This window comes from Gymnoscopelus microlampas (assembly GCF_963454915.1).
Source record: "Gymnoscopelus microlampas genome assembly, chromosome: 10".
NCBI lineage: Eukaryota > Metazoa > Chordata > Actinopteri > Myctophiformes > Myctophidae > Gymnoscopelus > Gymnoscopelus microlampas.
In genome coordinates this window covers 16,455,705-16,480,371 of record NC_139947.1, presented here as the reverse complement: position 1 = coordinate 16,480,371, position 24,667 = coordinate 16,455,705, and the positions used below count along the sequence as shown (strand labels likewise).

Below are 24,667 nucleotides of genomic sequence, written 5' to 3'. Positions count from 1 at the left end.
TTCAGGTTGAGGCGAGCCTCCCCTCCTCCGAACGGCAGCGAGAAAAAAAACTAAGATGGCGTCTCGTTGTAAAGACAGGATGAAGTGATGCGATGTGGGTCACACAGTGATTGATCGTGGCATCATTGAAACCATAGTGCAAGACGCTCGTGTTACAAGCAAAAACGACCATATGGCCGTCGATAGTCCTAGACGTATGCATTTTGACGGGACGGGATACATGGTGAAGTGAGAGGCTGAAAACCAACGGCCAACTTTAAAAAGCTAGCTAACGGGGTTAGCCTGCTAGGCTAGCTAGCCAACTGGACCACAACACAGCTGGCCACCGTTAGCTAACAGCTAGCCACTCTTGCTAGCCACCACTAGCCCACCAACCACCACAACAACACCAACAACACGAGAGGAAGGACATTTTGCAGTCATTTCCCCTGGACATCGAGGTGTCTACGGGTCAGTCAGTGTGATAATAATAACACTAATAATCATTATAATAAGTAGAAATAATTTCTAAACCAGGTGCAGGTGGGAGGTTTTGCTAGCTTACAGGAGGCTAACCGGAGTGCTAAGTGAACGTATAAACCGTGGGAGGCGCTGCTGCTGCTGCGACCGGAGGCCGCGATGCTAACCATGCTATAATGTGTAGCCTTACATCACATCTGAACAATGGGACTCCTTGAGGTTTCAACAACTATTCAAAATAAAACATTTTAAGTCATTAATGGTAGATAAGTTACATTTGATCTGTCTCGTGTCTGCTTAGGCTCTTGTCATAGTTGTATAATATTAATCAGTGGTATTCATACGACACACCAAGTTTTAACAGTTAACATTAATTGGCCTCCCCCCTTTTATTTTTTATTGAATCTAATTATGTGAACTTCTGATCATATTCGTCTCTGCGCGTGTTCTATGTTCAGTGTTTTTGCAGTTATTATGTAACAGTGGATTTTGTTGACGCTTTATGTGTTGAGAATTTGACATCAGCCTTAAAGAGGTGACGTGCTGTACGTGGCCTTCGTGATGGGGTCCATGGAGTCTTCACGCCATTGTTTGTTTTCAGGCCCGTGAAGAATCAGAGAGCATCGTTTAATCCACATGCCAACGATTACAACTCTTTGGCGAGTTCCGATGGGTTTAGTGGTAAACGTCTCATGGAGATGCTCTGGGGTTGATGTTTTAATAACACAAGTTATGTAATATAGATTTAATTTACATACTGCAGTTTTTTTTTAAACCTGAACTCTGGTATTTATTCATTGTGGTGTTCTGTTGTCGTTCATTATGTATATGAAGAGTGGACCCCTGGAACATAATTTTGTGACAATTTGGACCTGTGTGTTTATCCCTAAGTTCATAAGGGCATGGCGTTTGTTTTGTTGTCTCCCTGTGTGTGGTGTTGGGGGAGGGGGTTGGAAATGAGACCAGACCAGTTCCAAGATAGAACTCCTCCCCCTACCATCTACCTTTATGTCTGGAAGTGTGGTGTTGGGTATCTGTAACTGATGCAAGTTACAGTGTTATGAAAGATACAGAGGAAATGAACATCCGGTGCATTTCCTCTCCTAAGTATTATGGTGTATGATGTCGTAACAAACCAGGAAGCTCTGTCTGAGTAAACAAACAGATGACGCAGCGTGTTTTAGGGAAAACTCAGAGAAATGCCCTTTGTCTAGAACTTGGCCTGCATTGCCAATCGAAGAACCAAGTATGTAAAACTGCTACAGTGCTTATTGGTACCTTACATTTTCATCTCTTTACTGAACATTGAGCAGACAAAAGCAATTGGGAAGAGTTGTTGAAAGGTTGTGTCACTGGAATGATTGTGTCTTATTGATCATGAGGACTGAGGAGGGAGTATATGGTTAGCAAATACTTTTCCTTTTTTCATTAGTGGAGCATGTCAGAGGCCAAGGCCCAATCCATACTTTGTCGCATGACAAACTACAAACTCACAACGCGTTACGAGCTTGTAGGTCTGCTGCATGAATTAGGCTACAACCTCCTTGTCAGGTCACGTACTGGTCACTGTTTGACATGGTGAAACATTTTGGTTGATATGTTCAAGCTCATCATATTGTCTGCCTGACATTGTGAACTTATCTTGGATTTTGGCCCTTGCTGTTGCCAGGGTGATGTCGGAGGTGGAAGATTTTTTGCCTCCACCGGAGTGCCCAGTGTTCGAGCCGTCATGGGAGGAGTTTCAAGATGCCCTGGGCTACATCGCCAAGATCCGTCCAATCGCAGAGAAATCTGGCATCTGCAAGATTCGACCTCCGCCGGTAAATATTTGTTTTTGTGTTTAGATAAAGGGGAAATATGCTGATATTGTGGCTTCAGTCTAATTATATTGTCCCGTTGCAACTCTGTAGGAGTGGCAACCACCCTTCTCAGTGGAGCTGGATACGTTCAAATTCACACCCCGCATTCAGCGACTCAATGAACTGGAGGTTTGTCCCTTCCTTTTATTCTTTTTATAGTAGAGTGTTATTGACATGATTGTTAACCACATCAACCCTAGTGTCCCTATTCGGGCATGTTATATTAGGCGATCATTTGGTGAAAAACGCGTATTGTGAGCTTGTAGGTAGGCTATTTTTGACAAAGATTTTGTGTAGAGGATAACAAAGTACACAGGGTTTAACCATTTAAACCCTATATACTTAGTTGACTAGAGTCCCCCAAGGGTCCATACTAGGCCTCCTCCTTTTTCCCCCTGTACACTTAATATCTTGCGTTGTTTGTGAGCTTGTTGTGGCTGTTTTCACAGAATATTCGCCCCCACAATAGGGATATGGAAGCTAGGGGTTCATGTGGTTAATGTAGCTGTTAATGAATGGGGTTATATCTAATCATCGTGGTCCCTAATTCTAAGTCTAACCATTGTAGGCGGAGACACGAGTGAAGCTGAATTATTTAGACCGCATTGCCAAGTTCTGGGAGATCCAGGGGTCCTCGTTGAAACTCCCAAATATTGAAAGGCGCATCCTTGACCTCTTCAGCCTGTCAAAGGTAAATATGATATAAGTGGATGCCCCCCATTCTCGTTCCTTGCCTGTATCATACTACAGTCAACATTAAACAAATGGTTGAAATCAACTTTTATTTTTTGTTCCAGGTTGTCACAGAAGAAGGCGGGTTTGAGACGCTTTGTAAGGAGCGCCGCTGGGCCCGTGTGGCTCAAAGGCTCGGCTATCCCCCAGGCAAGAACATCGGCTCCCTTCTGCGGTCGCACTATGAGCGGATCGTCTACCCCTTTGAAGTGTTCCAGTCTGGTGCCACGATGCAGGTAACACTATACACGCACACCATTGTCCCTTTGTGTTAGCAGCCAATAACATGGAAACAGTCATTCTCTTGGTGAATAATCGCACAATGACTATCTAACTCAATGCCAGTTGCAAGTAGTTGCGTTGGTGTGGAATGGCCTTAAGATTCACTTTGGAGCCACACCGTTCCCTTGTGGATCCCAAGATCCACAGGATTACACCTATTTAGTATGTGTTTTGACCTGATCCCTTTTTCCTTCCCTGGTTAGCCACCTTCCAAGCCAAAGCACTATGATGGTGAGGAGAAAGAGAAAGAGTACAAGCCTCACTCCATCCCGTTGCGTCAGTCACTCCAGCCCTCCAAGATGAGCAGCTATGGACGCAGAGCCAACCGCTGCCAGCCAGATGTGAGTGGGATCACCTATGCATCCATAACTGTATATGAATGTCTGATCTTCGCTTAATTACGTTTGGGGATCTAAACACGCACAAGGAGCCGATGTCACAAGACCAAACTGAGAAGGTCTGAATGCCTGAGAATGTCCGTCATTCTTGCATTTATTTAAAGGGCATGAAACCCTAGGCCGATTTTTGTTTGTTTTCCGGTTCAGCTACAGAAGGGTAAATACATGGTCAACAAGCAGCTTAGCATCTTTCAACAAAAAACAATAACATATCTATCTAAATAACATATCTAAATATACTTTGCATCTGTCAACAAATAAACAACAGACCTAGCATCTATCTGAATAACATAACTAACACACACACACACACGTGTGTGTGTGTGTGTGTTTGTGATGTCGAGTGACTTTAGTCGACTCCTGACTGGTGGACGGCCAGGACGGGGGGGTCATTCCACAGGTTGGAAGCCAGGAGGGAGTAAAGTATAGGTCACCTGGAGCACATGGGGTGTTGGCAAGGGTGTCATATGGATAGTTGACCTGTCATTGATGATTGTACTATGTGGGAAGCGGTGTCCTTCATGCCCTTGGTGACCTTGTAGGTCATCAGCAATGTTTTGTTAAATGCATACATGAACACATTAGATTTTATAGAAGGATATGTATAATATATACATATAACAGAATGATAGGATTCAGTTAAAAAAATCTAAATTCATACTCGTGCATGATTGGATGACCGGTCAAGTGGAAAGTGTCGGATGTAACTGAAATCTGTAGCAGGTGTACATTTTCAATTGTGTGGGGCTTTTTACTGTAGTGATAATAATGGTACAGGGTGTCATTGTGCCCATGAATTTATCTATTCAGAGGACACGGTGTGGTGACCTAAATCATATATTCTCAGCTCAAGCGGCATCCGATCGTTCTGTTTTGGATTTAAATGTTTTAGAAATTGAAATAAACGCAACAAATTTAAATGACTAAAGAGGGTATATGCATTAGCCTAACTTGTCAGCAACAGGCCTTTTGGTCTTATATCATATCTTGTTTGTGTGAACAGGAAGTAAAAGTAGAGCTGTTTACTGCTACGTGAGAATCGGTTGTTAAAACAGACTGTATGACAAATTGATTTATCAGTGGCGAGTTTCCGCAGGGCTTATTGATCCCTGCGGTGAAATGAAGGTGTAAGCATAAAACACAGACTAGATACAAGTAGAGAGATAAGATAACAATAAAGGAGACCTATGTGACCTTAACTCTCTCAGTGCCAATGAAATAAAAAAATATGTTCATACTGTGCCAGCATTTCTTTTTCTTTAAGTAAAAAAAAAGTGCTTAGGAAGCGAGATACAGCCTTTTTCAGTTATAAGTTAAACAAGGAGTGAATGGAGCAGCAAATCTTCGGATCACGATATCTTGGGTTATGAACATTCTTTTCACCAAGTTTCCCGAGTTTTTAAAAACTCAGGATTTTTCGTTCTGGCACTGAGGGCATTCAGAAAAAACTGGGGATAACTCGTGGCTTGGCACTGAGAGAGTTAAGCTACATTCTAAATGATAACGCTGATTCATCACTTAGCTGGGCTCACACTACAGGGGTTTAAAAATCCTAACCGATTTTTTAAATTTGGGTTACATCATTCACATTTGGAGAATTTAAACAGATTCTCTTCTCTATAAACATGAACACACTACAAGGTTTTAAGAGTATCATGCCTGGCACAATAATGAAACCCCATGCATTTCCTCCATCTCAGCTGTCCAACGCACCCATACAACGGGTTGTTTTCTTCTGTCGCACTTGGATTACGTTTTTTATTTAGTGATCAGCTAACCAGAATGATACAATTCGTTTTTTGCTACGAAATGGTTGTTTTGGAGAAAATTATGTTTTTTTACCCTGGTCAGCATGTCATGTTTTTCCAATTTATCCTGTAACAGTCACACAGGAGCACATGAGGACGATGGGATGCACCCAGAATGCAATGCATGCTAGCTCTCTGCCACGCCTGCTGTGCTGCTACGGTGCTTCAATCTGCTGCTGCCGCTGCTCATTGCTCCTTTTGCTCACCTCTCTGTTTTCTTTCACCTCATTCTTTTTCTCAGGCAGACGTACAGACATGTATGCATTTCCTTTGCCATATCATTTTGTGTTTAGTGTAGCTCATATTCTCTACCTATCTCCTGCTGATGTTCATGGACTTTCCATATCATAATTGTGGTAGAATATTTCACTTTGTTTTCCAAATCCATTAAAGGGAACACATGCTCACTATTAGATGATACCATTTCCCTCTACTCACTCTGCTTCTCAGATGTGGGCTGTGGACAGTACAGAAACCAGCCTACCAATTACATCATCGGTGGGGCTTCCACGCTAATGGGAACTTCAGTCTTTCTCTTCCTAAAAATGCAGCAGGCTGAAACAGAAGCCATTGTTCTTACAACAAAAAAGAGTTTGAAATGGTAACTAGAAAAATTAGCTAGTTTGGAAATCTGGAGTACAGGTGTCCGCCAGGCCAGGTAGTAGACAATCTTAGCCAATCAGGATGAAATATGAAAAAAAATTGGACAGGTCCATCTTGATAACATGACTATAGAGATAATATGTACCGATTTGCGTGATGTTTGGACAAAATCTGTAGGAGTAATAGCATAAAATGTGTTTAGGAAAAATCGGCCTCCTGATGGTGCTAGAACAGGCCAAAGTGAAGTTTCACGGCAATCGGACACCGTGTTCATTATTTGAGGCATTTTGTTCAAAACGGACCACTCCTGCAAACTTTGGAAGCCTATCTTAGCCTATCTTAGCCAATCAGGATGGAATATGAAAAATCGGACAGAACTGTCTTTAACACATGACCGATTTGCGTGATGTTTGGACAAAATCTGTAGGAGTAATATAAGAAATGTGTTTGGAAAACATCGGCCTCCTGGTGGCGCTATAACAGGCCGATGTAAACATTTTGGGGCAGAGCTTCTGCTCTGGCCTCCAGAAAGTGTGTGTGCACAGTTTCACGTTGATCAGGCCAACGTTGCCGGAGATTAGTATCTATACACAGATGGACGGACACACAAACACATAGATGGACGGACAGGGGCAAAATCATAGTATCAGTTATAATGTTATTGGTAGACACATTTTCAAACCATCCACAGTCCACTTATGAGACACATTGTGTGTATTGTGTGTAGTGAGCGTTACTGAGGACCCATATATGGAGACTGAGAGGATGATAATCATAACATAATCAAAATATTCCTTCGAAATATTTCTTTAATCACTGACACCGCCATATGACAAGCTCACGATGCGGTTGTGAGCTTTAGATTAGCTTTTTTCACAAACACAGCCATAAGACGTAATCATAATTCTAGGTTTGGGCTGTTTGTTTTTAGTTTTCGCCTATAACAAAAAGCCCAAAATGGAGACACCAGGTTTAATGTGGTCAAATGTGATCCAGAATTTATATGACCAAAAGCGTCTTTTGGAGGGAAACTGCCTCAACAATTTCATCAGATAACCCACCACCCATCATAGTTATCTGATGAATGGGCATTGTTCATTTAAAACCCAGTCCATGTAGTGGCCTTATTGCTTATTTCTTTGCTGTCATTCCTTCGTGAGCATTATACAAGTGGTCGTGTTTTGAAGAAGCACATACACCAATATGTGGGATTTTACGTCATATTGGTTATTCTAAACACAGTATTAGCTGAAATTCAGCAGAGACAGCAAAAAGTATGCACACAAATGTTCTTTCTATATATATACATTCTACTGTAGTTAAAGAGAGACATTTTTCACTTGTCTCAAGATAAACTGTGAAAGTTAAAGGATCAGTTCACCCAAAAAATGAAAAATTCCCAAGCCAATGGTGTAGGAATGCGACAAAAACAAAGAAATCGACATGGGGTGTGTAATTGATAGAACATTAGTCATGTTTTGGGTAAACTACTTACGTTTTGAAAATGTTCAAACTGGGGAAGCTGCACAGAAGTACAGCAGTTAGTGTTAGATTTTAGTTCAGCGCCAGCTGTAGAATCACACAATTATTTGAGAAGGCGGCTGATGCCGGAGACAATAGGAGGACTGGAATGTGAGAACAACAAGGGAATGAATAAATATGGAGAAATGTTGGTGTAAAAATCAAAGATCCACACTTTCATGTGGAGACACAGGTTGCCGTTTCTTCTTTTTTAGTTTAACCACATAGTTTAATCACATGAACCCTATCGTTCTGGGCCTGTCATATTAGGTGGATATGGCATACCTAAAAGCTCTGTGTGCTTGTAGATCAGATATTTTCTGCACAGATGAGGAAAAAGGAGGGGGATCAAATATAGAACTCTGAGGGACTCCAGTCAACAGCAAAGCCTATAGGGTTTATAAAGTTACAGGAGTTATGTGGTTAACAATGTAATTACATTTTCCACTACCTGAACCTCATATGACAACCTATAGTTGGCATTTTCTAAGAGACCTTTAAGAAAAACATGCGGGACATTTAAACTTGTAGTGCTAAGATGATATCTTTGCAATATTTAAATGTTAAACACACACATGTACAGTCCTTTAACCCCATCTTTGTGCTTGGGTGAAAAGCTGTATCAATAGAGTTAATGAGAAGGTAAAAATAAAAAGTCCTTCATGATGCATCCTGAAGGTGTCTTGTGATCTCCTCCCTACAGCGTCTGGTTTGGTCTCTACCTATCTCTCATTCCCTTCGCTCCTCTTGTCTTAGTCTGTTGTTGCTGTTATTGTCTCCCCCTGCAGGGTCCAGAGGAGCTCACCCCTCCCCATCCTCTCACCACTGGCTCTCAGCTCCTCGCTGCCGCGGTACAAGCTCACTCTCCGCCCCTCTCTCACTCTTCTCTCTCTCTCTGTTTTTCTGCCTTCTTTCCTAGCCCTCTGAGTATGTACTCCTCCTCCTCTGGTGGAGATGATGTGTAGCCCCTTTAATTTTGTTATATATATATATATATATATATATATATATATATATATATATATATATATATATATTAAAAGAAACATATTTGGTGTAGGGGACCAAATATAGACCCCGGGGTCCCCGGTCAACAAAGTATATAGGGTATAAGTGGTTGAAATGGTGCTTCTGCATAAACTGATATCATCCTTGATTTCAAAAGCATATTGATATATTAATTTACATTCAGTGCTGCTTTGACAGCTGGGTGCCTATAAGATCTCGGGAAGAATCATGTTATGAAAGATGTTTTTTATGAGCTATACAAAGTTTTAATGTCATGTAATTTCTTTTTTTCCTTTCTAAAAATGTTTACAAAATACAAATTCTTAAGTTCAATAGTTTGGTATTACAAATTCTATAGTTGTAGTCGCACTACAGGACCCCTGACATCAGGATTGCCTTATTCCAGTTTAACAATTATGGAATTCTGATCGCGTCTCACATTCTGTCTCTTTCACTTGTACTGTACTCTGTCTCTATCTATTTGTACTTGGCTTGGATGCTTTCTTGCTGGACAGTCTGTGTGCCTCTCTGTTCTGCTGTTATGCCTTGCTGTCCGCTCACTGCTGCAGCGTTGTGGTGTGGCTGCATGCTTGAGTGCATGTCACTCTCAAAACTCAATAGGTTGAGTTTTTACACGCTTTCCCTAAACCAGTGAACATTGTCTCTTGAAAAGATGGGTGGAGGTGTTTTGTATCTGGACAATGTGCCCCTCAGCAGTGATGACAGAAAAAGATGATTACATTTTTTGATTACTAGGTATTAACAAGCCTCCTGGCTTCGCAAGGTGTATTTAGTGTAGCTTGATTGGCCCTTCTCTAGTGAAGAGTGATGCATGTTGGTGATTTAAGTTGTGACTGGTGGTGGTGGGTCTTAACATTCTAGCTGTGCTAATGTTTCCCTTCCGTTCTAACCTATATAGCATCATCCCTTGTTGTGATGCAGTGTTCTAACTCCGTTCTGTCATTGGCCCAGGCCCTTGCTTTGCTGTCTGTGTGCTTTGGAGAGTTGTTGTGTTGCGTGCACGCCCCTCATGCTGACCACTTGGTTGTGCCTACAGCCTGATCCGACTGAGGAGGACATCGAGAAGAACCCAGAGCTGAAGAAGCTACAGATCTATGGGGCGGGACCTAAGATGTTGGGACTGGGTCTGGTGGCCAGGGACAAAGGCCTCAGGAAGAAAGGTAGAAGGTCTTCTTTTGGTGTTGAAAGTTGTGCAATTGATCTTTTGCCCCAAAAAAGCCCTAACCTGCTTAGTTACTGTTGCTATGGCTGTCAAACGAATGATATGCTTGATTTGTTTTTAAATTGACTTAAATGATGAGTGTTGTTTTTCAGATGATCTTCCTCAGACTGTTACAATTAGGGACATTGCGTCTCCTCCAGCAGCCTCTGTCCCCGGAGGTGACGCCCTGGTCACAGAGAAACTAGCTGCAGCAGCTCCAGAGACTCAGGGTAACACTGCGTCCTGCCCGCCACCGCCTCCCGCTACCCTCACCGTTAAGACGGAACCCAATAGCGAAGTGAAGATGGAGGACGCAGAGGAGGAGGAAGAGGCTGTGAAGGACGAAGTCAAGGAGGAAAATGATGGCCCTTGTACCAAGATGACCATGAGGCTCCGACGCAACCTCGGCAATCCTCAGTTTGTAAGTAGGACAGACGATGGAAAACCGTACATTTGATTTGATTTGATCTTTATTTATCTTGAACAATTTAAAAGTACAGAAGACTCCATACATCATCATCACAATTTCAAAACATTTGTTCAAGAAGGGACAGAAAGAAGCAAATGCTTATCTAGTCCGGCCCCCTTCTTACCATGACAAATAACTTATTGTAAAACAATATTTAATACAAATTGATATACCTTAAAATGAGTACACAATTTACATATAAATGATGAGTTGTGGTTAAATGTAGGGCTGCTAATGATGATTATCATCTTGCCAATTATTCTGTCGATTACCTTTTTGATCGATCAAATAATCTTGAAGCACGTAAAAACAACAACCAAATAAATTAAAAAGATATTTTCGTTCCATATTACAAAATTAAACATATTTTTGACTGCTGACTAAAACAATTCCAAGATGTCAGTTTGGATTCACATAATGTGTGATGAGTATTTGCCACAGTTTTGTACTTTTATTATCTTATCTTCACTGTTATGTTATTATGTCAATGAATTGCACAGATTGACAGAATTGTTGCAGCTAGATGCCCCTGCCTGCAGGCTCCTTTAGCAAATCTCTGTCTTGTAAAATGTGAGGCGGATGTGAAATATTCTCTTACACTCTCAGACGTTGGTTCGTTCTTCTGATCTCTCCTCCTTTTTGCTCAAGGTTGATTCGTTTGTGTGTCGGATGTGTGGCCGCGGCGATGACGACGAGAAGCTCATGCTGTGCGACAGCTGTGATGATAACTATCACACCTTCTGTCTGCTGCCTCCGATCACAGAGCCTCCCAAAGGAAACTGGCGATGCCCCAAATGTGTGGCAGAGGTGAAACACTTGTCTCAGTTGGCAACTAACTAGGTATTATATTCTGGTGTTGTTTTCTTCCCTTCGTCAGCTTACACTGATTTTATCTTTCTCTTCAGGAATGTAAAAGGCCGTCCGAAGCGTTTGGCTTCGAGCAGGCGACAAAGGAATATAACCTGCATACCTTTGGGGAAATGGCAGATGCTTTCAAAGCAGATTACTTCAACATGCCTGTCCATGTAAGGACAACACACATGCACACAATCTGTGTTTCACCTCACTATGGAACGTGGACTTCCTGACTGGCGATAGTGTTGACCCACTACTTGTACCCCAAATAACCCAATATTGTGTTGTGAATATTGAAATAGTCAGTAAACATTGCTATCTAATGTCCAAAATTGGGATAATAAGGTCTTAATCGGAGTAAGTAGCACCCGATTAAAAAGTACAACTTTAATGTGAATCCTATCGGTCTGTTGTAAGGAGGACGGGTCACAATTTGACGTAATGCTTAATACGTTCTCTGGGCCGTCAGCTTGCTCTTTAAAATCACTGGAGGCATACGTAAAATTATGTTACATTGACTTTTACTTGAGTTGGTTGCAATTTTGCACTGCAAGCTCTCTAAACACAGGACATCACAGTAGAAGGATAATATTCACATTAATTCCTCTTTAAGACGTCACGCTGTGACGTGTTGTGAGCTTGTAGATCAACCACAACTACCAATAAATCAGGCTTTAGTGTGCATGTTAACACACTGGATGTGAGAGACTGTGTGTTGTTGGGTTCCAGATGGTTCCGACAGAGCTGGTGGAGAGGGAGTTCTGGAGGTTGGTCAGCAGCATCGAGGAGGATGTGACGGTGGAGTATGGAGCCGACATACACTCCAAAGACTTCGGTAGCGGTTTCCCCATGACCAAGAACAAGAAGGACCTCACAACAGAAGAGGAGGTATGTTAAATGGGCTTCATCTAAAGCGCTGTACAATGTGCCTTACGTTCACGCAAGACTTCAACCTGCTCACCTGAGCTACTGCTGCCTCACATATACTTGGATTCTGTAAACAACACCGTTGCTCTGAGAAACAAAATAAAAACTGTCAAACAGATGTTAGCAAGTAGTTTTTACAAAATATCCATAGCAGATTTGTATCCATAATTAGTATTATTGTTGTTTTAATTTAGCTACCGTTGTAAACAATAGACAGGATATTGTTTAGGGTTCCACACGTCTCCAGAATGTTGAATTGGCCTTTACAATTTGTCTGTTCTCAGTTCTGTTATAATAAAAAAGAACAATACGTTTGATAGTAAGTGATATCTTTCATCTTCATCAGGAATATGCTCGCAGCGGTTGGAACCTCAACGTGATGCCAGTGCTAGAGCAATCCGTTCTGTGCCACATCAACGCAGACATCTCTGGGATGAAGGTGCCCTGGCTCTATGTGGGCATGGTCTTCTCAGCCTTCTGTTGGCATATCGAGGATCACTGGAGCTACTCCATCAACTACCTGCACTGGTAATGATCTCACAGGGTGCCTACCCGCCAATTACTAATTATATCTCACATGGTGCCTGCGTACCCTCCATTTACTACAAATGATCTCACATGGTGCTCGCTCTCCATCTACTGCCTACTGGTAATGACCTCACTGGGTGCCCAGTCCCACCCTCCATCTATTACCTACTGGTAATTTTCTCTCACGGTGAAAAACGTTCTTAAATGTAATTCAAAAATTGTGTTACACACGGATGATATTTTTACTTGTGTGATTAATTTGCCGGACAATATATATTTGTCAAGCTGTTTTATGCTTCATGAGTACATCCACAGAGAACGTGAATATTACACCTGGATAATTTTATTCGGAACAAGGTCGATTACTGAGTGTGGGTAAAGGCATCAACCTGTATGAATGAGGCATCAATCATATGAATATTTTTAATGCAAAATATTCGCTGGCGAGTATTTTTCATTTTGTTTCTAGATCACGCCCTGCTGTGTTAGGCCATAAGTCTTAAATTGCATTTTCTGGAGCAATTTGAAATCACCAGTCTCTCATTTTCCATTCATGCTAATTTGCACTGGTAAAGTTTAATTAGAATTGACTTGGTATTAAAAAATGTTCCCAAGATATATTTTAATTCAACTTGATGAATAATGCAGACACGCTGACAGTCGCTCAACAAACCCAATGGTTTGTTGTTCTGCAGATAATGTTAGTCACTAGATATACATGTCAGCGGATATACACAGTAAAATCCTCATTCTTAATTTTTCCATCCAATGGAACCATTCTCAGGATTAAATGAATACTTCAGGGTTCACGTTTGTGCTGTAGAGTAGGTAGAAGGGCGTTATCTAGAATCCATACATTCCATAGGAAGTTGAAAGGTTGTTTTATCCAAGCATTTCCTCCTGTGTTGTCCTAGGGGTGAACCCAAGACGTGGTACGGGGTTCCCTCCGTTGCCGCTGAGCGCCTTGAGGGAGTGATGAAGAAACTGACTCCAGAACTGTTTGAGTATCAGCCTGACCTCCTCCATCAGCTGGTCACCATCATGAACCCCAACATTCTCATGGCTCATGGTGTGCCGGTAGGTACACACACACATGCACACACATATTACACACTCGCACACACACACGCCCCACTAACGCACGTGCAGCCATGCACATAACGCTCACAACACGTGCACGCGCACGCACACACACATCATGATGCTTAAGAACGTCAAACTTAATATAGACACCATATGTCGTACATTAAAATGCAATTCCATGTGCTTTACGCTAAGTGAAAAGTATATAATGGTAATAGAAAAACAAAACACAGAATAAGAAATAATAAAAGGGGAATTCTAAACTCTAATCACTGACCTCCATGCTTTTGATTGACAGGTTGTGCGGACTAACCAGTGTGCTGGAGAATTTGTCATCACCTTCCCGAGAGCCTATCACAGTGGCTTCAACCAGGGATATAACTTTGCCGAAGCTGTCAACTTCTGCACTGCAGACTGGGTAAGACCATACACATTCTGACATGACACACACTCTGTTGTCCTCACACACAACACATCACATTCTGAGGTTGTAGAACGTCTATTTTCGCACACAACCAAGTATAACTGAAGCATGCGATGGCCTTCCTTCTCTCCTCTCAGCTTCCCGCGGGTCGTTCCTGTATCGAGCATTACCGCCGCCTCCGGAGGTATTGCGTTTTCTCCCATGAGGAGCTCACGTGCAAAATGGCGGCTGCCCCAGAGCGGCTAGACCTCAACCTGGCCGCAGCAACGCATCGGGAGATGTTCATCATAGTCCAGGAGGAGAGGAAACTACGGAAGAGCCTGTTGGAGAGGGTGAGCTAAGCTTCTGCTGGAGTCCACCTTTTGTGATGCCTTGCTTCAACTGCATGAACCCTAGTGTTCCTTTTCTAAGACAAACATTGGCAAAAACAGCAGATCTGCAAGCTTAAACAGGAGGGTTCCGGCTAGTATAGAGCCCTGGGCATTATTTATTTTTAAATTTTTATGTGATTAAGGTTTTACTTCTGAACTTTAATGTTATTGTCATAACAGTAATGTCTGAAATTGAGTTTGAATAGAATTCACCCTCCACACTTTATGGAAAAGTAACCCATGTAAAACCTTGTTTGACCACCAGGGTATCACTGAGGCAGAGAGGGAGGCATTTGAGCTGCTGCCAGACGACGAGAGACAGTGTGATAATTGCAAGACCACCTGCTTCCTCTCCGCTCTGGCCTGCTCCAACTGTCCTGAGCGCCTGGTCTGCCTCTATCACACCCAGGACTTGTGTAACTGCCCCACAGACAAACTCTACCTCAGGTATGCATCATCATTCACTTCATGCTCTGTAAGGGGAACTACAGAGAAGAAGTTGATTCTTTATTGTCAGAGAGTCATTAACACTTTATTTATACTAGCTCCCAATGTTTTGCAGTTTGAAGAAACCGTTATCAGGGTAAAGACTAGAGAAACAAAGCCAGATAACAAGAAGACACAAATATAATGGTCAAAGTATAAATAAAATCAGGAAGAATATGCTTCATGTGCAAGTAGAGAATTTGCACCAGATAATAGCAGCAGACAAAAGGGAACAATTGCTTAAAAAAAAAAGAGCATTTGGGTGACACAATGGGCGCATACCACATGGGCGCAGAATGCCTTCTTCAGCATGTCCCTGGTTCTACTCCCGGTTGTCTGTCCTTCACATGTTCTCCCGCCTTTCCTGTGTCTCACTCTTCACTGTGTATCTAAATAATGCATATAAAAAAATCAAATTTTCTCTAACTGGAAATTAAGTGACGGAAGGAAGTTGAACTCAGCGGAGCACACTTCCTTCCTGTTGAATTATTTACATCAACACTGCAAACCAACTGAGACATTGAGAGGAATAGAGCTCGGATGGGGATTTCACAGAGGCTGTTTCTGAAACTGTGCACCAAAATTGTTGTTTCCCACCTGCACCATATACAGTGTCACACTGTCTTCCTTGTGATTGGCCAATTAAAGCAATCTGACAACCTTGTAGCTCTCTCCATCCTCCTGCCAGAAGCACCGGTATGAGATTGTATTTTCGCTGTTGACTGTTGTCATCCCTCCTCCCTCTGCAGGTATAGATACACCCTGGACGAGTTATTGGCCATGTTACACCGACTGAAGGTTCGCTCCGAGTCGTTTGACTCCTGGGCCAATAGAGTAAAAGAGGCACTTGAACAAGAAGAGGGAAACAAAATAGGTAACAATGAACTCAGACACAGTCCATGCATACAACACATGAGCACTTCTATACAAAAGGGTATTTTAAGATCGTTTCGTAACATGCTGTGACACAAAATGGATTGGAATTACAGGGATCGATGATCTGGAGGCACTGAAGAAGGAAGCAACGGAGAAAAAGTTTCCTGACAACGAGCTCCTTCAGAAGTTGAACAATATTCTTAAAGACATTCAACACTGCCAACAGTCAAGCACTGAACTCCTCAGTAACTCCAAGACCAGGTAACATGCAACACTATGATTTCCCAGTGCTGACCATTATATTAACATTATATATCGATACTGTGATATGAGACTAGATATTGGCTGGGCTTTTGGATGATCTAATATTGTGATCATCCTTTCCTGGTTTTAATAAATTAATCCCTATTTTATAGCCGATCTGCAAGCTCACAGTGCATTGCAAGCTTGTGAGCTTGTAGATCGTCTATTTTAGCTGAATTTTGGCCTATTATGACATGCCCAGAATTGAGACTCCAGAAATAGTCACACTCTTGAGCCCTGCAGGGTCTCAGACTTATCACATGACTAGCCAGGTCTGTTAGCTTTTCTTAATTTGTATACATGTACTCTTGTGATTTCAGTGAAGGCAAGATGTCTCTGGTAGAGCTGAAGTCCTTAGTGGACATGATGCAGAACCTGCCCTGTGTAATGAGTAACTTGGAGGAGGTACAGGTGAGGACAGCACAAAGTTTATTAAATTTGTTTTTTTGTTTTTAACCATTTGAACCCTATAAACTTATAAACCGTTGCTGTCTGGTGGAAACCTCATACAAAACAGTATTCAAATTCAAAAATAGAAGAGCTTTTGAGCTTGTAGTAATTTTATATTATCTTTGTGTTCCAGACGGTCCTGCGGACAGTAGAGGAGTTTCAGGGTCAGGCACAGGTTCTGGTCAACAACAGAGACTGGAGGAGGGAGCCCCCGTCCCCGGAGCAGCTGAAGGCCCTGTTGGAGCAGGGGGCTAACCTGCCCTTAGACGTCCCAGAATGTGAACTGCTCCGGGGGCTGCGGGAGCAGGTCCGCTGGCTGGGCGAGGTGAGGCGAACGCTGGGCGCGGAAGGAGGCGAAAAGGTCGAGGTGACCTTGTCTGTCCTGAGGAACCTGATGGAGGCCGGCTGCAACGTGCCCCAGAGTGTCTCTGTGGAGACGGCCATGGCCGAGCTCCAGGAGCTGCTGACCATCGCAGAGCGCTGGGAGGAGAAGGCCCAGATCTGCCTGGAGCAACGGTGAGACAAAACACACACACACACACACACGCACACACACACACACACACACACACACACACACACACTGGCCAGCCTGTGACATCAGTCATCTATAATGCATCTATGACATATGACTCCAAACTTGGGCAAGGTTTCGGCCTGATCAGAATTTCCATTATGAAATTAAAGTAAAATATCTTCCTACTTCCTCACAATAAATGTGAGGCCATCAGTTTGCTAGATTAACCCACATAGGCAAAAACAATGTCCCCCTTTTGCCTTCAGCCTGGCGAGGATAATAAAGTTTGATTAATAAATACTGTGCATGTGGCTGTCAGGCTTCAGTCAATTGTATCAGTGTTTGACGTCACCAGTGTAGCTAGGTTGTGAGTTTCAGTATTTGGTGTCGATTTTGTGTTTGCAGGCAGAAACACCCTCTCTCTACGCTGGATGCCATCGTGAATGAAGCCCAGCTGATCCCTGTCAAGTTGCCCAACATCCTGGCTCTTCAGGACTGCTTAAGCAGAGCACGCGCCTGGGTCACAGACTTGGAGGAAATCCAGGTTAAAAAAATACTTAATACGCTGTCAATAACATGACTGTTAAGCCTCATTAATACTCCATTGCACAGCAGTATTGCTTGTGATGCATTGTTATCTTGATGACCAGTTCTTTCAGGCAAGCGTTACCGTCGTTATACGGAGTATAAATTAGGCTTTACTCATTTGGCTTATGTTCAAAATCACCCCCTACTCTGCTGTAATGTCAAATATGTGATTGCTGTAATGACAAAAATCTGATTCCTAATTGAATTGGAGTCTTTTATATTCAGGAGGATTAGTCACTGGTCTAGCCAGTTTAAAGAGGAATCCAAATTGATGGAATGTCACTTTTCATTTTGTTGTAGAATGGGGAACACTACCCGTGTCTGGACGACCTGGAGGGTCTGGTAGCCATTGGAAGGGACCTGCCGGTCTGCATGGAAGAGCTAAGGCAGCTGGAACTGCAGGTGGCCAGTGCTCACTCATGGAGGGATAAGGCCACCAAGACGTTCCTGAAGAAAAGCAGCCAACACAGCCTGCTAGAGGTCAGTTAGCACCCAACGCAAAAGCCAGTTTTAGAGTCAAGGACAAAAAGCTGCTGTACAAAGACATATTTTTTTTTAAACGGGGAGGGTGATGTATTCCTACGGGCTGGGGCAGCACCTGTCAGCAGGGAGTGTTGGGCAGGAGGAGTAGGACGAAGGTTTTACGTCCTCCCGGTGGGGGCTCCTCACTGGCAGTTGAGTCAGTAGGATTCAACAGCAGTGACAACACCCAAATGTGCGTGGAGAGGAATCAATGGGCATAATGACTACATTGGGGAGAAAAACGGGTAAAAAGACCCCCAAAATACATACAAAAACGGCATCAGTCATTTATAATCATTTCCTTACAGCCATACCTCTCGGTCCATAAACATTGTGCAACAACGCAGTACAAATACAATGAACTATAACAATACTATAGTTCATAGTCACACACTACATACTATACAGTAAAACTAAAACATAACTTGACAAAATTTGAATTGCTGGGCTGGGTGATAAATATAGAGTGAACTTATCCAGTGGATAATATTTTGATGACAGCTACCAAACATCAATCGTAACCCTGAAAACATTATCAATCATTATTCAACAAAATCATCTCCCTCTGTTGGGTGGACCCTTTGGTAGTCCTAAAAACCAGGAGTTACTAATGGTCAAATGGAAAAGTGAATTGAGACAAAGATTCAGTCCCCAATACAAAGGGCATGCGTCTCCACTGTGTGAAAATGTGTTTGAGGAAAGTATCAACTCTCCCCTTCAATTCCAAACAGCTGGTGTGAGGGATAATACTAAACTCCATGGAACATGCAAAACAAATCATGTTAAACAAACACTCACTTGGCTCTAATGTTGCCTCCACATCGCATCATAATAACCACATCACTTCATCCAGTGTGTGAATAATCTAATAACAGTGGCTGTGGAATTTAATCTAGTCTCGTTTATATTTTATTATTGAGTCAATCTGACACAATTATCATTTGACTGTCATTAAAACGTGTGTTGTTTTATTGTGTAATTGCGGAAGTTTTGGAAGTGTGCCAATGTCAAGTAATGGTGTATAAATATGGTGATCGGAGCTTTGGTGTATAACTACGGTGATATATTACATTTACTGTCCAGCATATTGTCCAGCACTGCTGTCAATACTACATGTGCAGAATTGACACATGAACCCTAGTGTCACTATTCTGGGCGAAAATATGTAAACAATTGTGGGTTTGTCGATCTGCTATTTTCGCTATTGACATACGTAGAGTACAACAAAGAATGTTGTGTTTAAGTGGTTGAACTCCATTGTTGCCTTGCAGGTATTATGTCCCTGTGCAAAGAGGAAGGAGCGGGTAGACGAGAGTGAGCCACTGGACGACGACTCGGACACCAACACTCTGGGCCTCTCTGCTCAGGACCTGAGGGACCCTGGAGCCATCGTGAGTCATTAATGTTCAGACTCTTAGCATTGTAGACCCGTTTCCAATTTTGGACAGACGTTAAATCATGTGATGTCTGGCCTTTTCCTGTCTTCGTTTATGGAGTGGCTCCTTGGAGGCGATGAATCTAGAAGAGGAGATCTGTCTGTCTGTCTGAAAAACACTGGACCAATCGGTCCTTTACACTGGCTTCTTTAAAGGAGTCCCAAACGAAAGATTATTGACATGAATTCATACATACTTTAGAAGGTAAATGGCAAATTTCAGAAATATCAGCAGATGCTTAGGCATATAAAGACAATAATGTTTACATAGACGAACACAAGCAACAAGCCGTAATTTCCAATTTGTTGACATGTATTTACTATTTAATATACATAATGAGTTCAATACGCTATACTACACCATTTCAAATCAGTCTGCTGCCAAATCTCCAGTAGATGGCAATATTAGACCCCTGAGAAACTAGCCTGCACTTCTTAACCACTTTAACTCTCTCAGTGCCAATGAAATTAAAAAATATGTTCATACTGTGCCAACAATTAAAAAAAAAATGTAAGTAAATAAAAAGTGCTCAGGAGCCGAGATTCAGCCTTTTTCAGTAATAAGTTAAACAAGAAGTGAATGGAGCAGCAAATCTTTGGATCACGATATCTTGGGTTCTGAACATTCTTTTCCCCCCGCCAAAAAAAAGAAAGAAAATGTTTTTTTTTTAAAACTCAGGATTTTTTGTTCTTGGCACTGAGGGCATTCAGAAAAAACTCGGGATAACTTGTTTTGTGGCATTGAGAGAGTTAATCCTTGTGTCCCATTTTTGGGACAATTGCTTTTTTCATCTTCCCGAAAATAGTCTTGTCTACAAGCTTACAATGCATCACATTGTGAACTTGTAGATCTGCTATTTTCGGTATTTGTGAAATATTTTTAAAGTATACCATTACTATTAAATAATAAATGTACATAAGTAGAAAATAGGGCGTTGGTTAAGAAGCTATGACATTGTGAAGGTACAGGAAGAGTTGATGTGCTGAAGGAAGTGTCCAAAAAGGGAAACGGTATTGCTCTTCCAAAAAAGGACTTGTGCTGATGTTAATTTGTATGGGGGGACTGGAAAAAGAATGAGGCTGTTGCAAGTTCATTTAAAAATGATATTAAGCTTATAAAAACATAGATGGAGTGAGTTTCATTCATGAGAAACTAAAGGGAAAACTGCACAGGATGAAATATATTCAATATTTTTCGTGAATTATGACCGGGACCTGGAAACGGCGACGCTCCATTTACACATTTTTAAATGTACAGTACGAATAATAATAAAGCCATGCATCGTCTCCTTTGTGCGTTACACATTGACACGAGGTCGCTATGCTGGGCCTAACATTGACCTCTCACCGTAGGTGATGGCATTCAAAGAAGGGGAGCACCGGGAGAAGGAGGCTCTGTTGAGGATACAGAAGGTGAACATGTGTAAATCTGGACTTGACGCCACAGCGCCTCACACGGGCGACAAAGAGAACGGCAGCTGGGAAGACGCCATGGAGCTAGACGCCTCCAGCCCCGCTCAGAACTCTGTAAAGGAGAACGGCAACGCCGGCCCGCCACAGTCGGTGTGCGTGTGCGGCGGGCGGCCGCGCGAACATCAGCACCGTTGCCACCTGTGCAAAGACTGGTTCCACGGCGGGTGCGTGCCCTTCCCGCCCGTGCTGCCCCTCGCGGGGCCGCCGCCCGCCAACCCCCTCTGCTGGTGGGACTGGGACTCGCGCTTCTTGTGCCCGCGGTGCCAGCGGTCGCGCCGGCCGCGCCTGGAGACCATCTTGGCACTGCTGGTGGCGCTGCAGCGCCTGCCGGTGCGTCTCCCAGAGGGGGAGGCACTGCAGTGCCTGACGGAACGCGCCATCAACTGGCAGGGCCGCGCCAAGGACGCGCTGGACATGCCCGAGCTGCAGGAGGCTCTCAAAAGGCTGCAGGAGCTCCGGGAAACTCTCCGCCACCGCGAGGAGAAAGGAGGAGACGCAGAGAAGAAGGACCAGGTGGAAAAGAAGAACGGGGTGATCGTGCTGTCCGACTCCGAGGGCGGAGAGGGAGAGGACGACGTTATCGACCTGACGGAGTCGCCCAAGAAGAAGGACAAGGAGATGAACGGCACACAGGTCTGCTCTCTCAACCCTATTTTGGGCATGTCATTAAAGATGTGTAGCTTGTAGATCTGCTATTTATGAACATGTTTGAATAGGTTTTGGGAAATCGTCCTGTTCAGACGGAATCACCTTTTGTCCTGAATTCTCACTTATAAATCTTTTTATTTTTCTTGCCTGTCAAACACTTTAAGATGTCGAAAAGCACTATACAAATAAAATGATGATTAGTAGTATTCATTTTCTACCCAGTGAGTCGCTAACACTGTCATGACATTATGTCCCCCCTGCAGGCTGGATGTGAAAATGGCATCAGCAAAAAGTCAGATGTTACAGGTGAGTTACGTATATTTGATAGAAACGTGCCGTGTTTCGTCATGCGTTTAGAAGCATCTGATAAACGTTGCTCCCTCTCTCTCCGTCTCGCTCCTTTCCCACCAGATGTGGCTTCTCTTCTTCCCCTGCTGCCCTCGTTGCGCGGGCAGGTGGTGGCGCTGTCACCATCCACCAGGAAGCATTTGGAGGAGCTGCAGCTGGCAGGGGACGTGTTGGAGGTTTCCCTGGACCAGACACACACCATCCACAAAGTCCTGCAGGCCGCCGGCGAGCCACCCAGAGACGGGCTGTGCTCTCTCATCCAGGTCAGTTATTACACTAGATCAGTGCCTCTCGAACCCCCAGTTTACAATGAATTAGGCCACGGACCCCCATAACAGAGTGTGTAATCATTTAGCTGGGCACCCCTGGAACCCCCCCCCATGACCACTGGGGGTCCCCAGACCCCACTTTTGAGAAACACTGCACTAGATGTCCTTCTGACGGACTTTGATTAGCTGTCTGTAGTTAGTCATAGTCATAGTTATCATTCTTGGTGTGAATGGCCTTTTACTCTGATCACATACTGATAATGGTGTCTTATGTCAGATCGAGCTACAGGAGCAGAGAGGAAGCAGCCGCGGACGAGCCAAGGACTCAAAGAGGAAGAGGAAGAGCCAGCGGGGAGGCAGCGGGGGGACCGAGGGAGACCCCCGGTCACTGGACGTCTCCGAGTCGAAGAAAACTCGGCCCCTCTCAAGCCCCTCCCCTCATGTACCCAGCCAGGTCCAGCCAGAGGTAACCACGCTCCCACCTCCGCTTTTTTTCATACCGTTAGCTTTCCCGTGACCATTTTCCAACGCAGTTTTGGGATGGCTTTACATTTCTCAAGATATGCAGATAAGTTATAATTTACTCATTGTTTTCCAAAATCTAAAGCTTAAACCACTTTCAACCTGGGATCCCTATTTTGGACATGTCATTATAGGTGAACATTTAATAGTATAGGGCTTAAGTGGTAAAACAAGTTAGTCTTTCGTAGTCCGAAGTTCAGATATCTCATCCTACTGTCTGGTGACATCGAAATTCAATATATGGGCTAAAACTGGGTGGAAGCACAACATAACATCATTGCAGAACATATGCAAAGACATTAGGGCATATTAGGGCGGTATCAGGATTGGTTTTCAAAGTAGTGGGCATAGGTTTGTTGCTGCTGGCTTTCTCCACCGTTCAAGCCCATTCATTGAATTTTGATTTCCCCAGACATATCCAGTAGCCATACAGTAGATCTTGAACGTCTAGCTATGCGAGACTAAACTGTTTAGCTTGTTTAACTTAATTTGATGTTGTGTGTTTTCGCAGATTTTGTAATCGACGGTGGAACTCTGTAAAAAGAAATAAAGGAGAAGAAAAAAAAGGAACGGTCAGACTTTGAAGAGGAACCTCCGTGGAACCAGGAGCCAATGTCACGATGTTGAAAGAAGCAGGACCCCCACCCCTCCCTCTCCACCCCTCTCATTGCATTTAAACACTAAGAGAGTGATAATTTCTGAGCCCCCTTCGTCTACACTCCAGACAAACATCCCCCCCCCCTTGTCTTCACACTCGTCTTACCTCCCGCTGTGCTCCTCCCCCTCCCCCCGTTCTCCCAGTGATCGTGTTTAGGCGTGCACAGGGCCGACGTCGTAAGAAAAGGACAGTTTTATTATTGGTCTTAAGTCGTCTCTGAGGACAGCCAGTAAGCTATGTTTTCTGTTTTCCAGCCAGCTGTATTATATGATAGTTAAAAAACTGAGCCTGTCTCAACATGGGACAGCGCATTGTCAGGTCACCTGAACCCCCCTCACTTACTGAAGTAGGAGGTGTTTTTTTGAGGGGGGGGTGGGTTAGACTGTTTTTTTGGTTTTGTTTCTTGGGGCATGATTTCTACAGCTGAAGCTGAAGGTTTTGACAGCTGATCATGTGCTAACACTTGTAATTTGTTTTTATATTATATATCTGGTGTTGGATCAGGCTGTTTGAAGGTCACATGCTCTTTGATTAAGCCCATACAATACAATAAAGTTTTTTGGGAAGTGTGGAAAACAGGCATTCATGTTTTTTGGTGCTACTTTCCCAAATGGATATCTTTACCTCTTTATCCCCTTCGGGTCTTCTATCTCTCTGTCCTTACCTCCACACACGTTGCTTTTTTTTAAAAGGCATATATGACCCCGTCCCTCTTGACTCTGATGTTTTATTCTGTCCTTTCCTATCTGACCCTATGCACTTCTCTCTATCTCTCTCTCTCTCTCTCTCTCTCTCTCTCTCTCTCCCTTTCCCTCTCTCTCATTCTCTGCAAAAAGTAACTTCACATTAACTCACTTTATTGAATTTTATTTTGTTTCCTGGGTTCAAATGATTATATTATTATTGTTATTGATATTGCAGACACACAGTTGTCGTGAGTTTGTGTATAAACTTTTCATTTCATTGTTGCCTTTTGTTTCTTTTCACTCTTGTTAGAAAATAAAGGTTTAGAATTGTTTAGGA

General features: G+C 43.1%; 1 protein-coding gene across 2 annotated transcripts; it reads left to right on the top strand.

Moving 5' to 3' along the window:
- Positions 1-48: 48 nt before the first annotated feature.
- On the top strand, positions 49-24,667 carry kdm5c (lysine demethylase 5C). Of its 2 annotated transcripts, XM_084069673.1 has the most exons (29): positions 49-450; positions 2,129-2,279; positions 2,370-2,447; positions 2,887-3,009; positions 3,116-3,286; positions 3,536-3,673; positions 8,451-8,513; positions 9,728-9,851; positions 10,006-10,313; positions 11,010-11,168; positions 11,267-11,386; positions 11,946-12,104; positions 12,490-12,671; positions 13,586-13,748; positions 14,053-14,172; positions 14,316-14,510; positions 14,815-14,996; positions 15,785-15,909; positions 16,025-16,172; positions 16,535-16,625; positions 16,798-17,180; positions 17,587-17,725; positions 18,070-18,249; positions 19,563-19,682; positions 21,080-21,832; positions 22,111-22,153; positions 22,259-22,458; positions 22,742-22,930; positions 23,498-24,667. In XM_084069673.1, the coding sequence occupies exons 2-29, from the start codon at positions 2,133-2,135 to the stop codon at positions 23,504-23,506; spliced, it is 4,812 nt and encodes a 1,603-aa protein (XP_083925799.1). In that variant the 5' UTR covers positions 49-450; positions 2,129-2,132; the 3' UTR covers positions 23,507-24,667. The 2 variants fall into 2 exon arrangements, with proteins under 2 accessions (XP_083925799.1, XP_083925800.1); XM_084069674.1 differs by lacking the exon at positions 8,451-8,513.

Coding starts and splice junctions, on each gene's coding strand:
- kdm5c (XM_084069673.1), top strand. CDS start 2,133: ATGTCGGAGGTGGAAGATTTTTTGCCTCCACCGGAGTGCCCAGTGTTC. Junction 14,997..15,784: donor ACAGACAAACTCTACCTCAG/GTATGCATCATC, acceptor CTCCCTCTGCAG/GTATAGATACACCCTGGACG. Junction 19,683..21,079: donor TGAGGGACCCTGGAGCCATC/GTGAGTCATTAA, acceptor CTCTCACCGTAG/GTGATGGCATTCAAAGAAGG.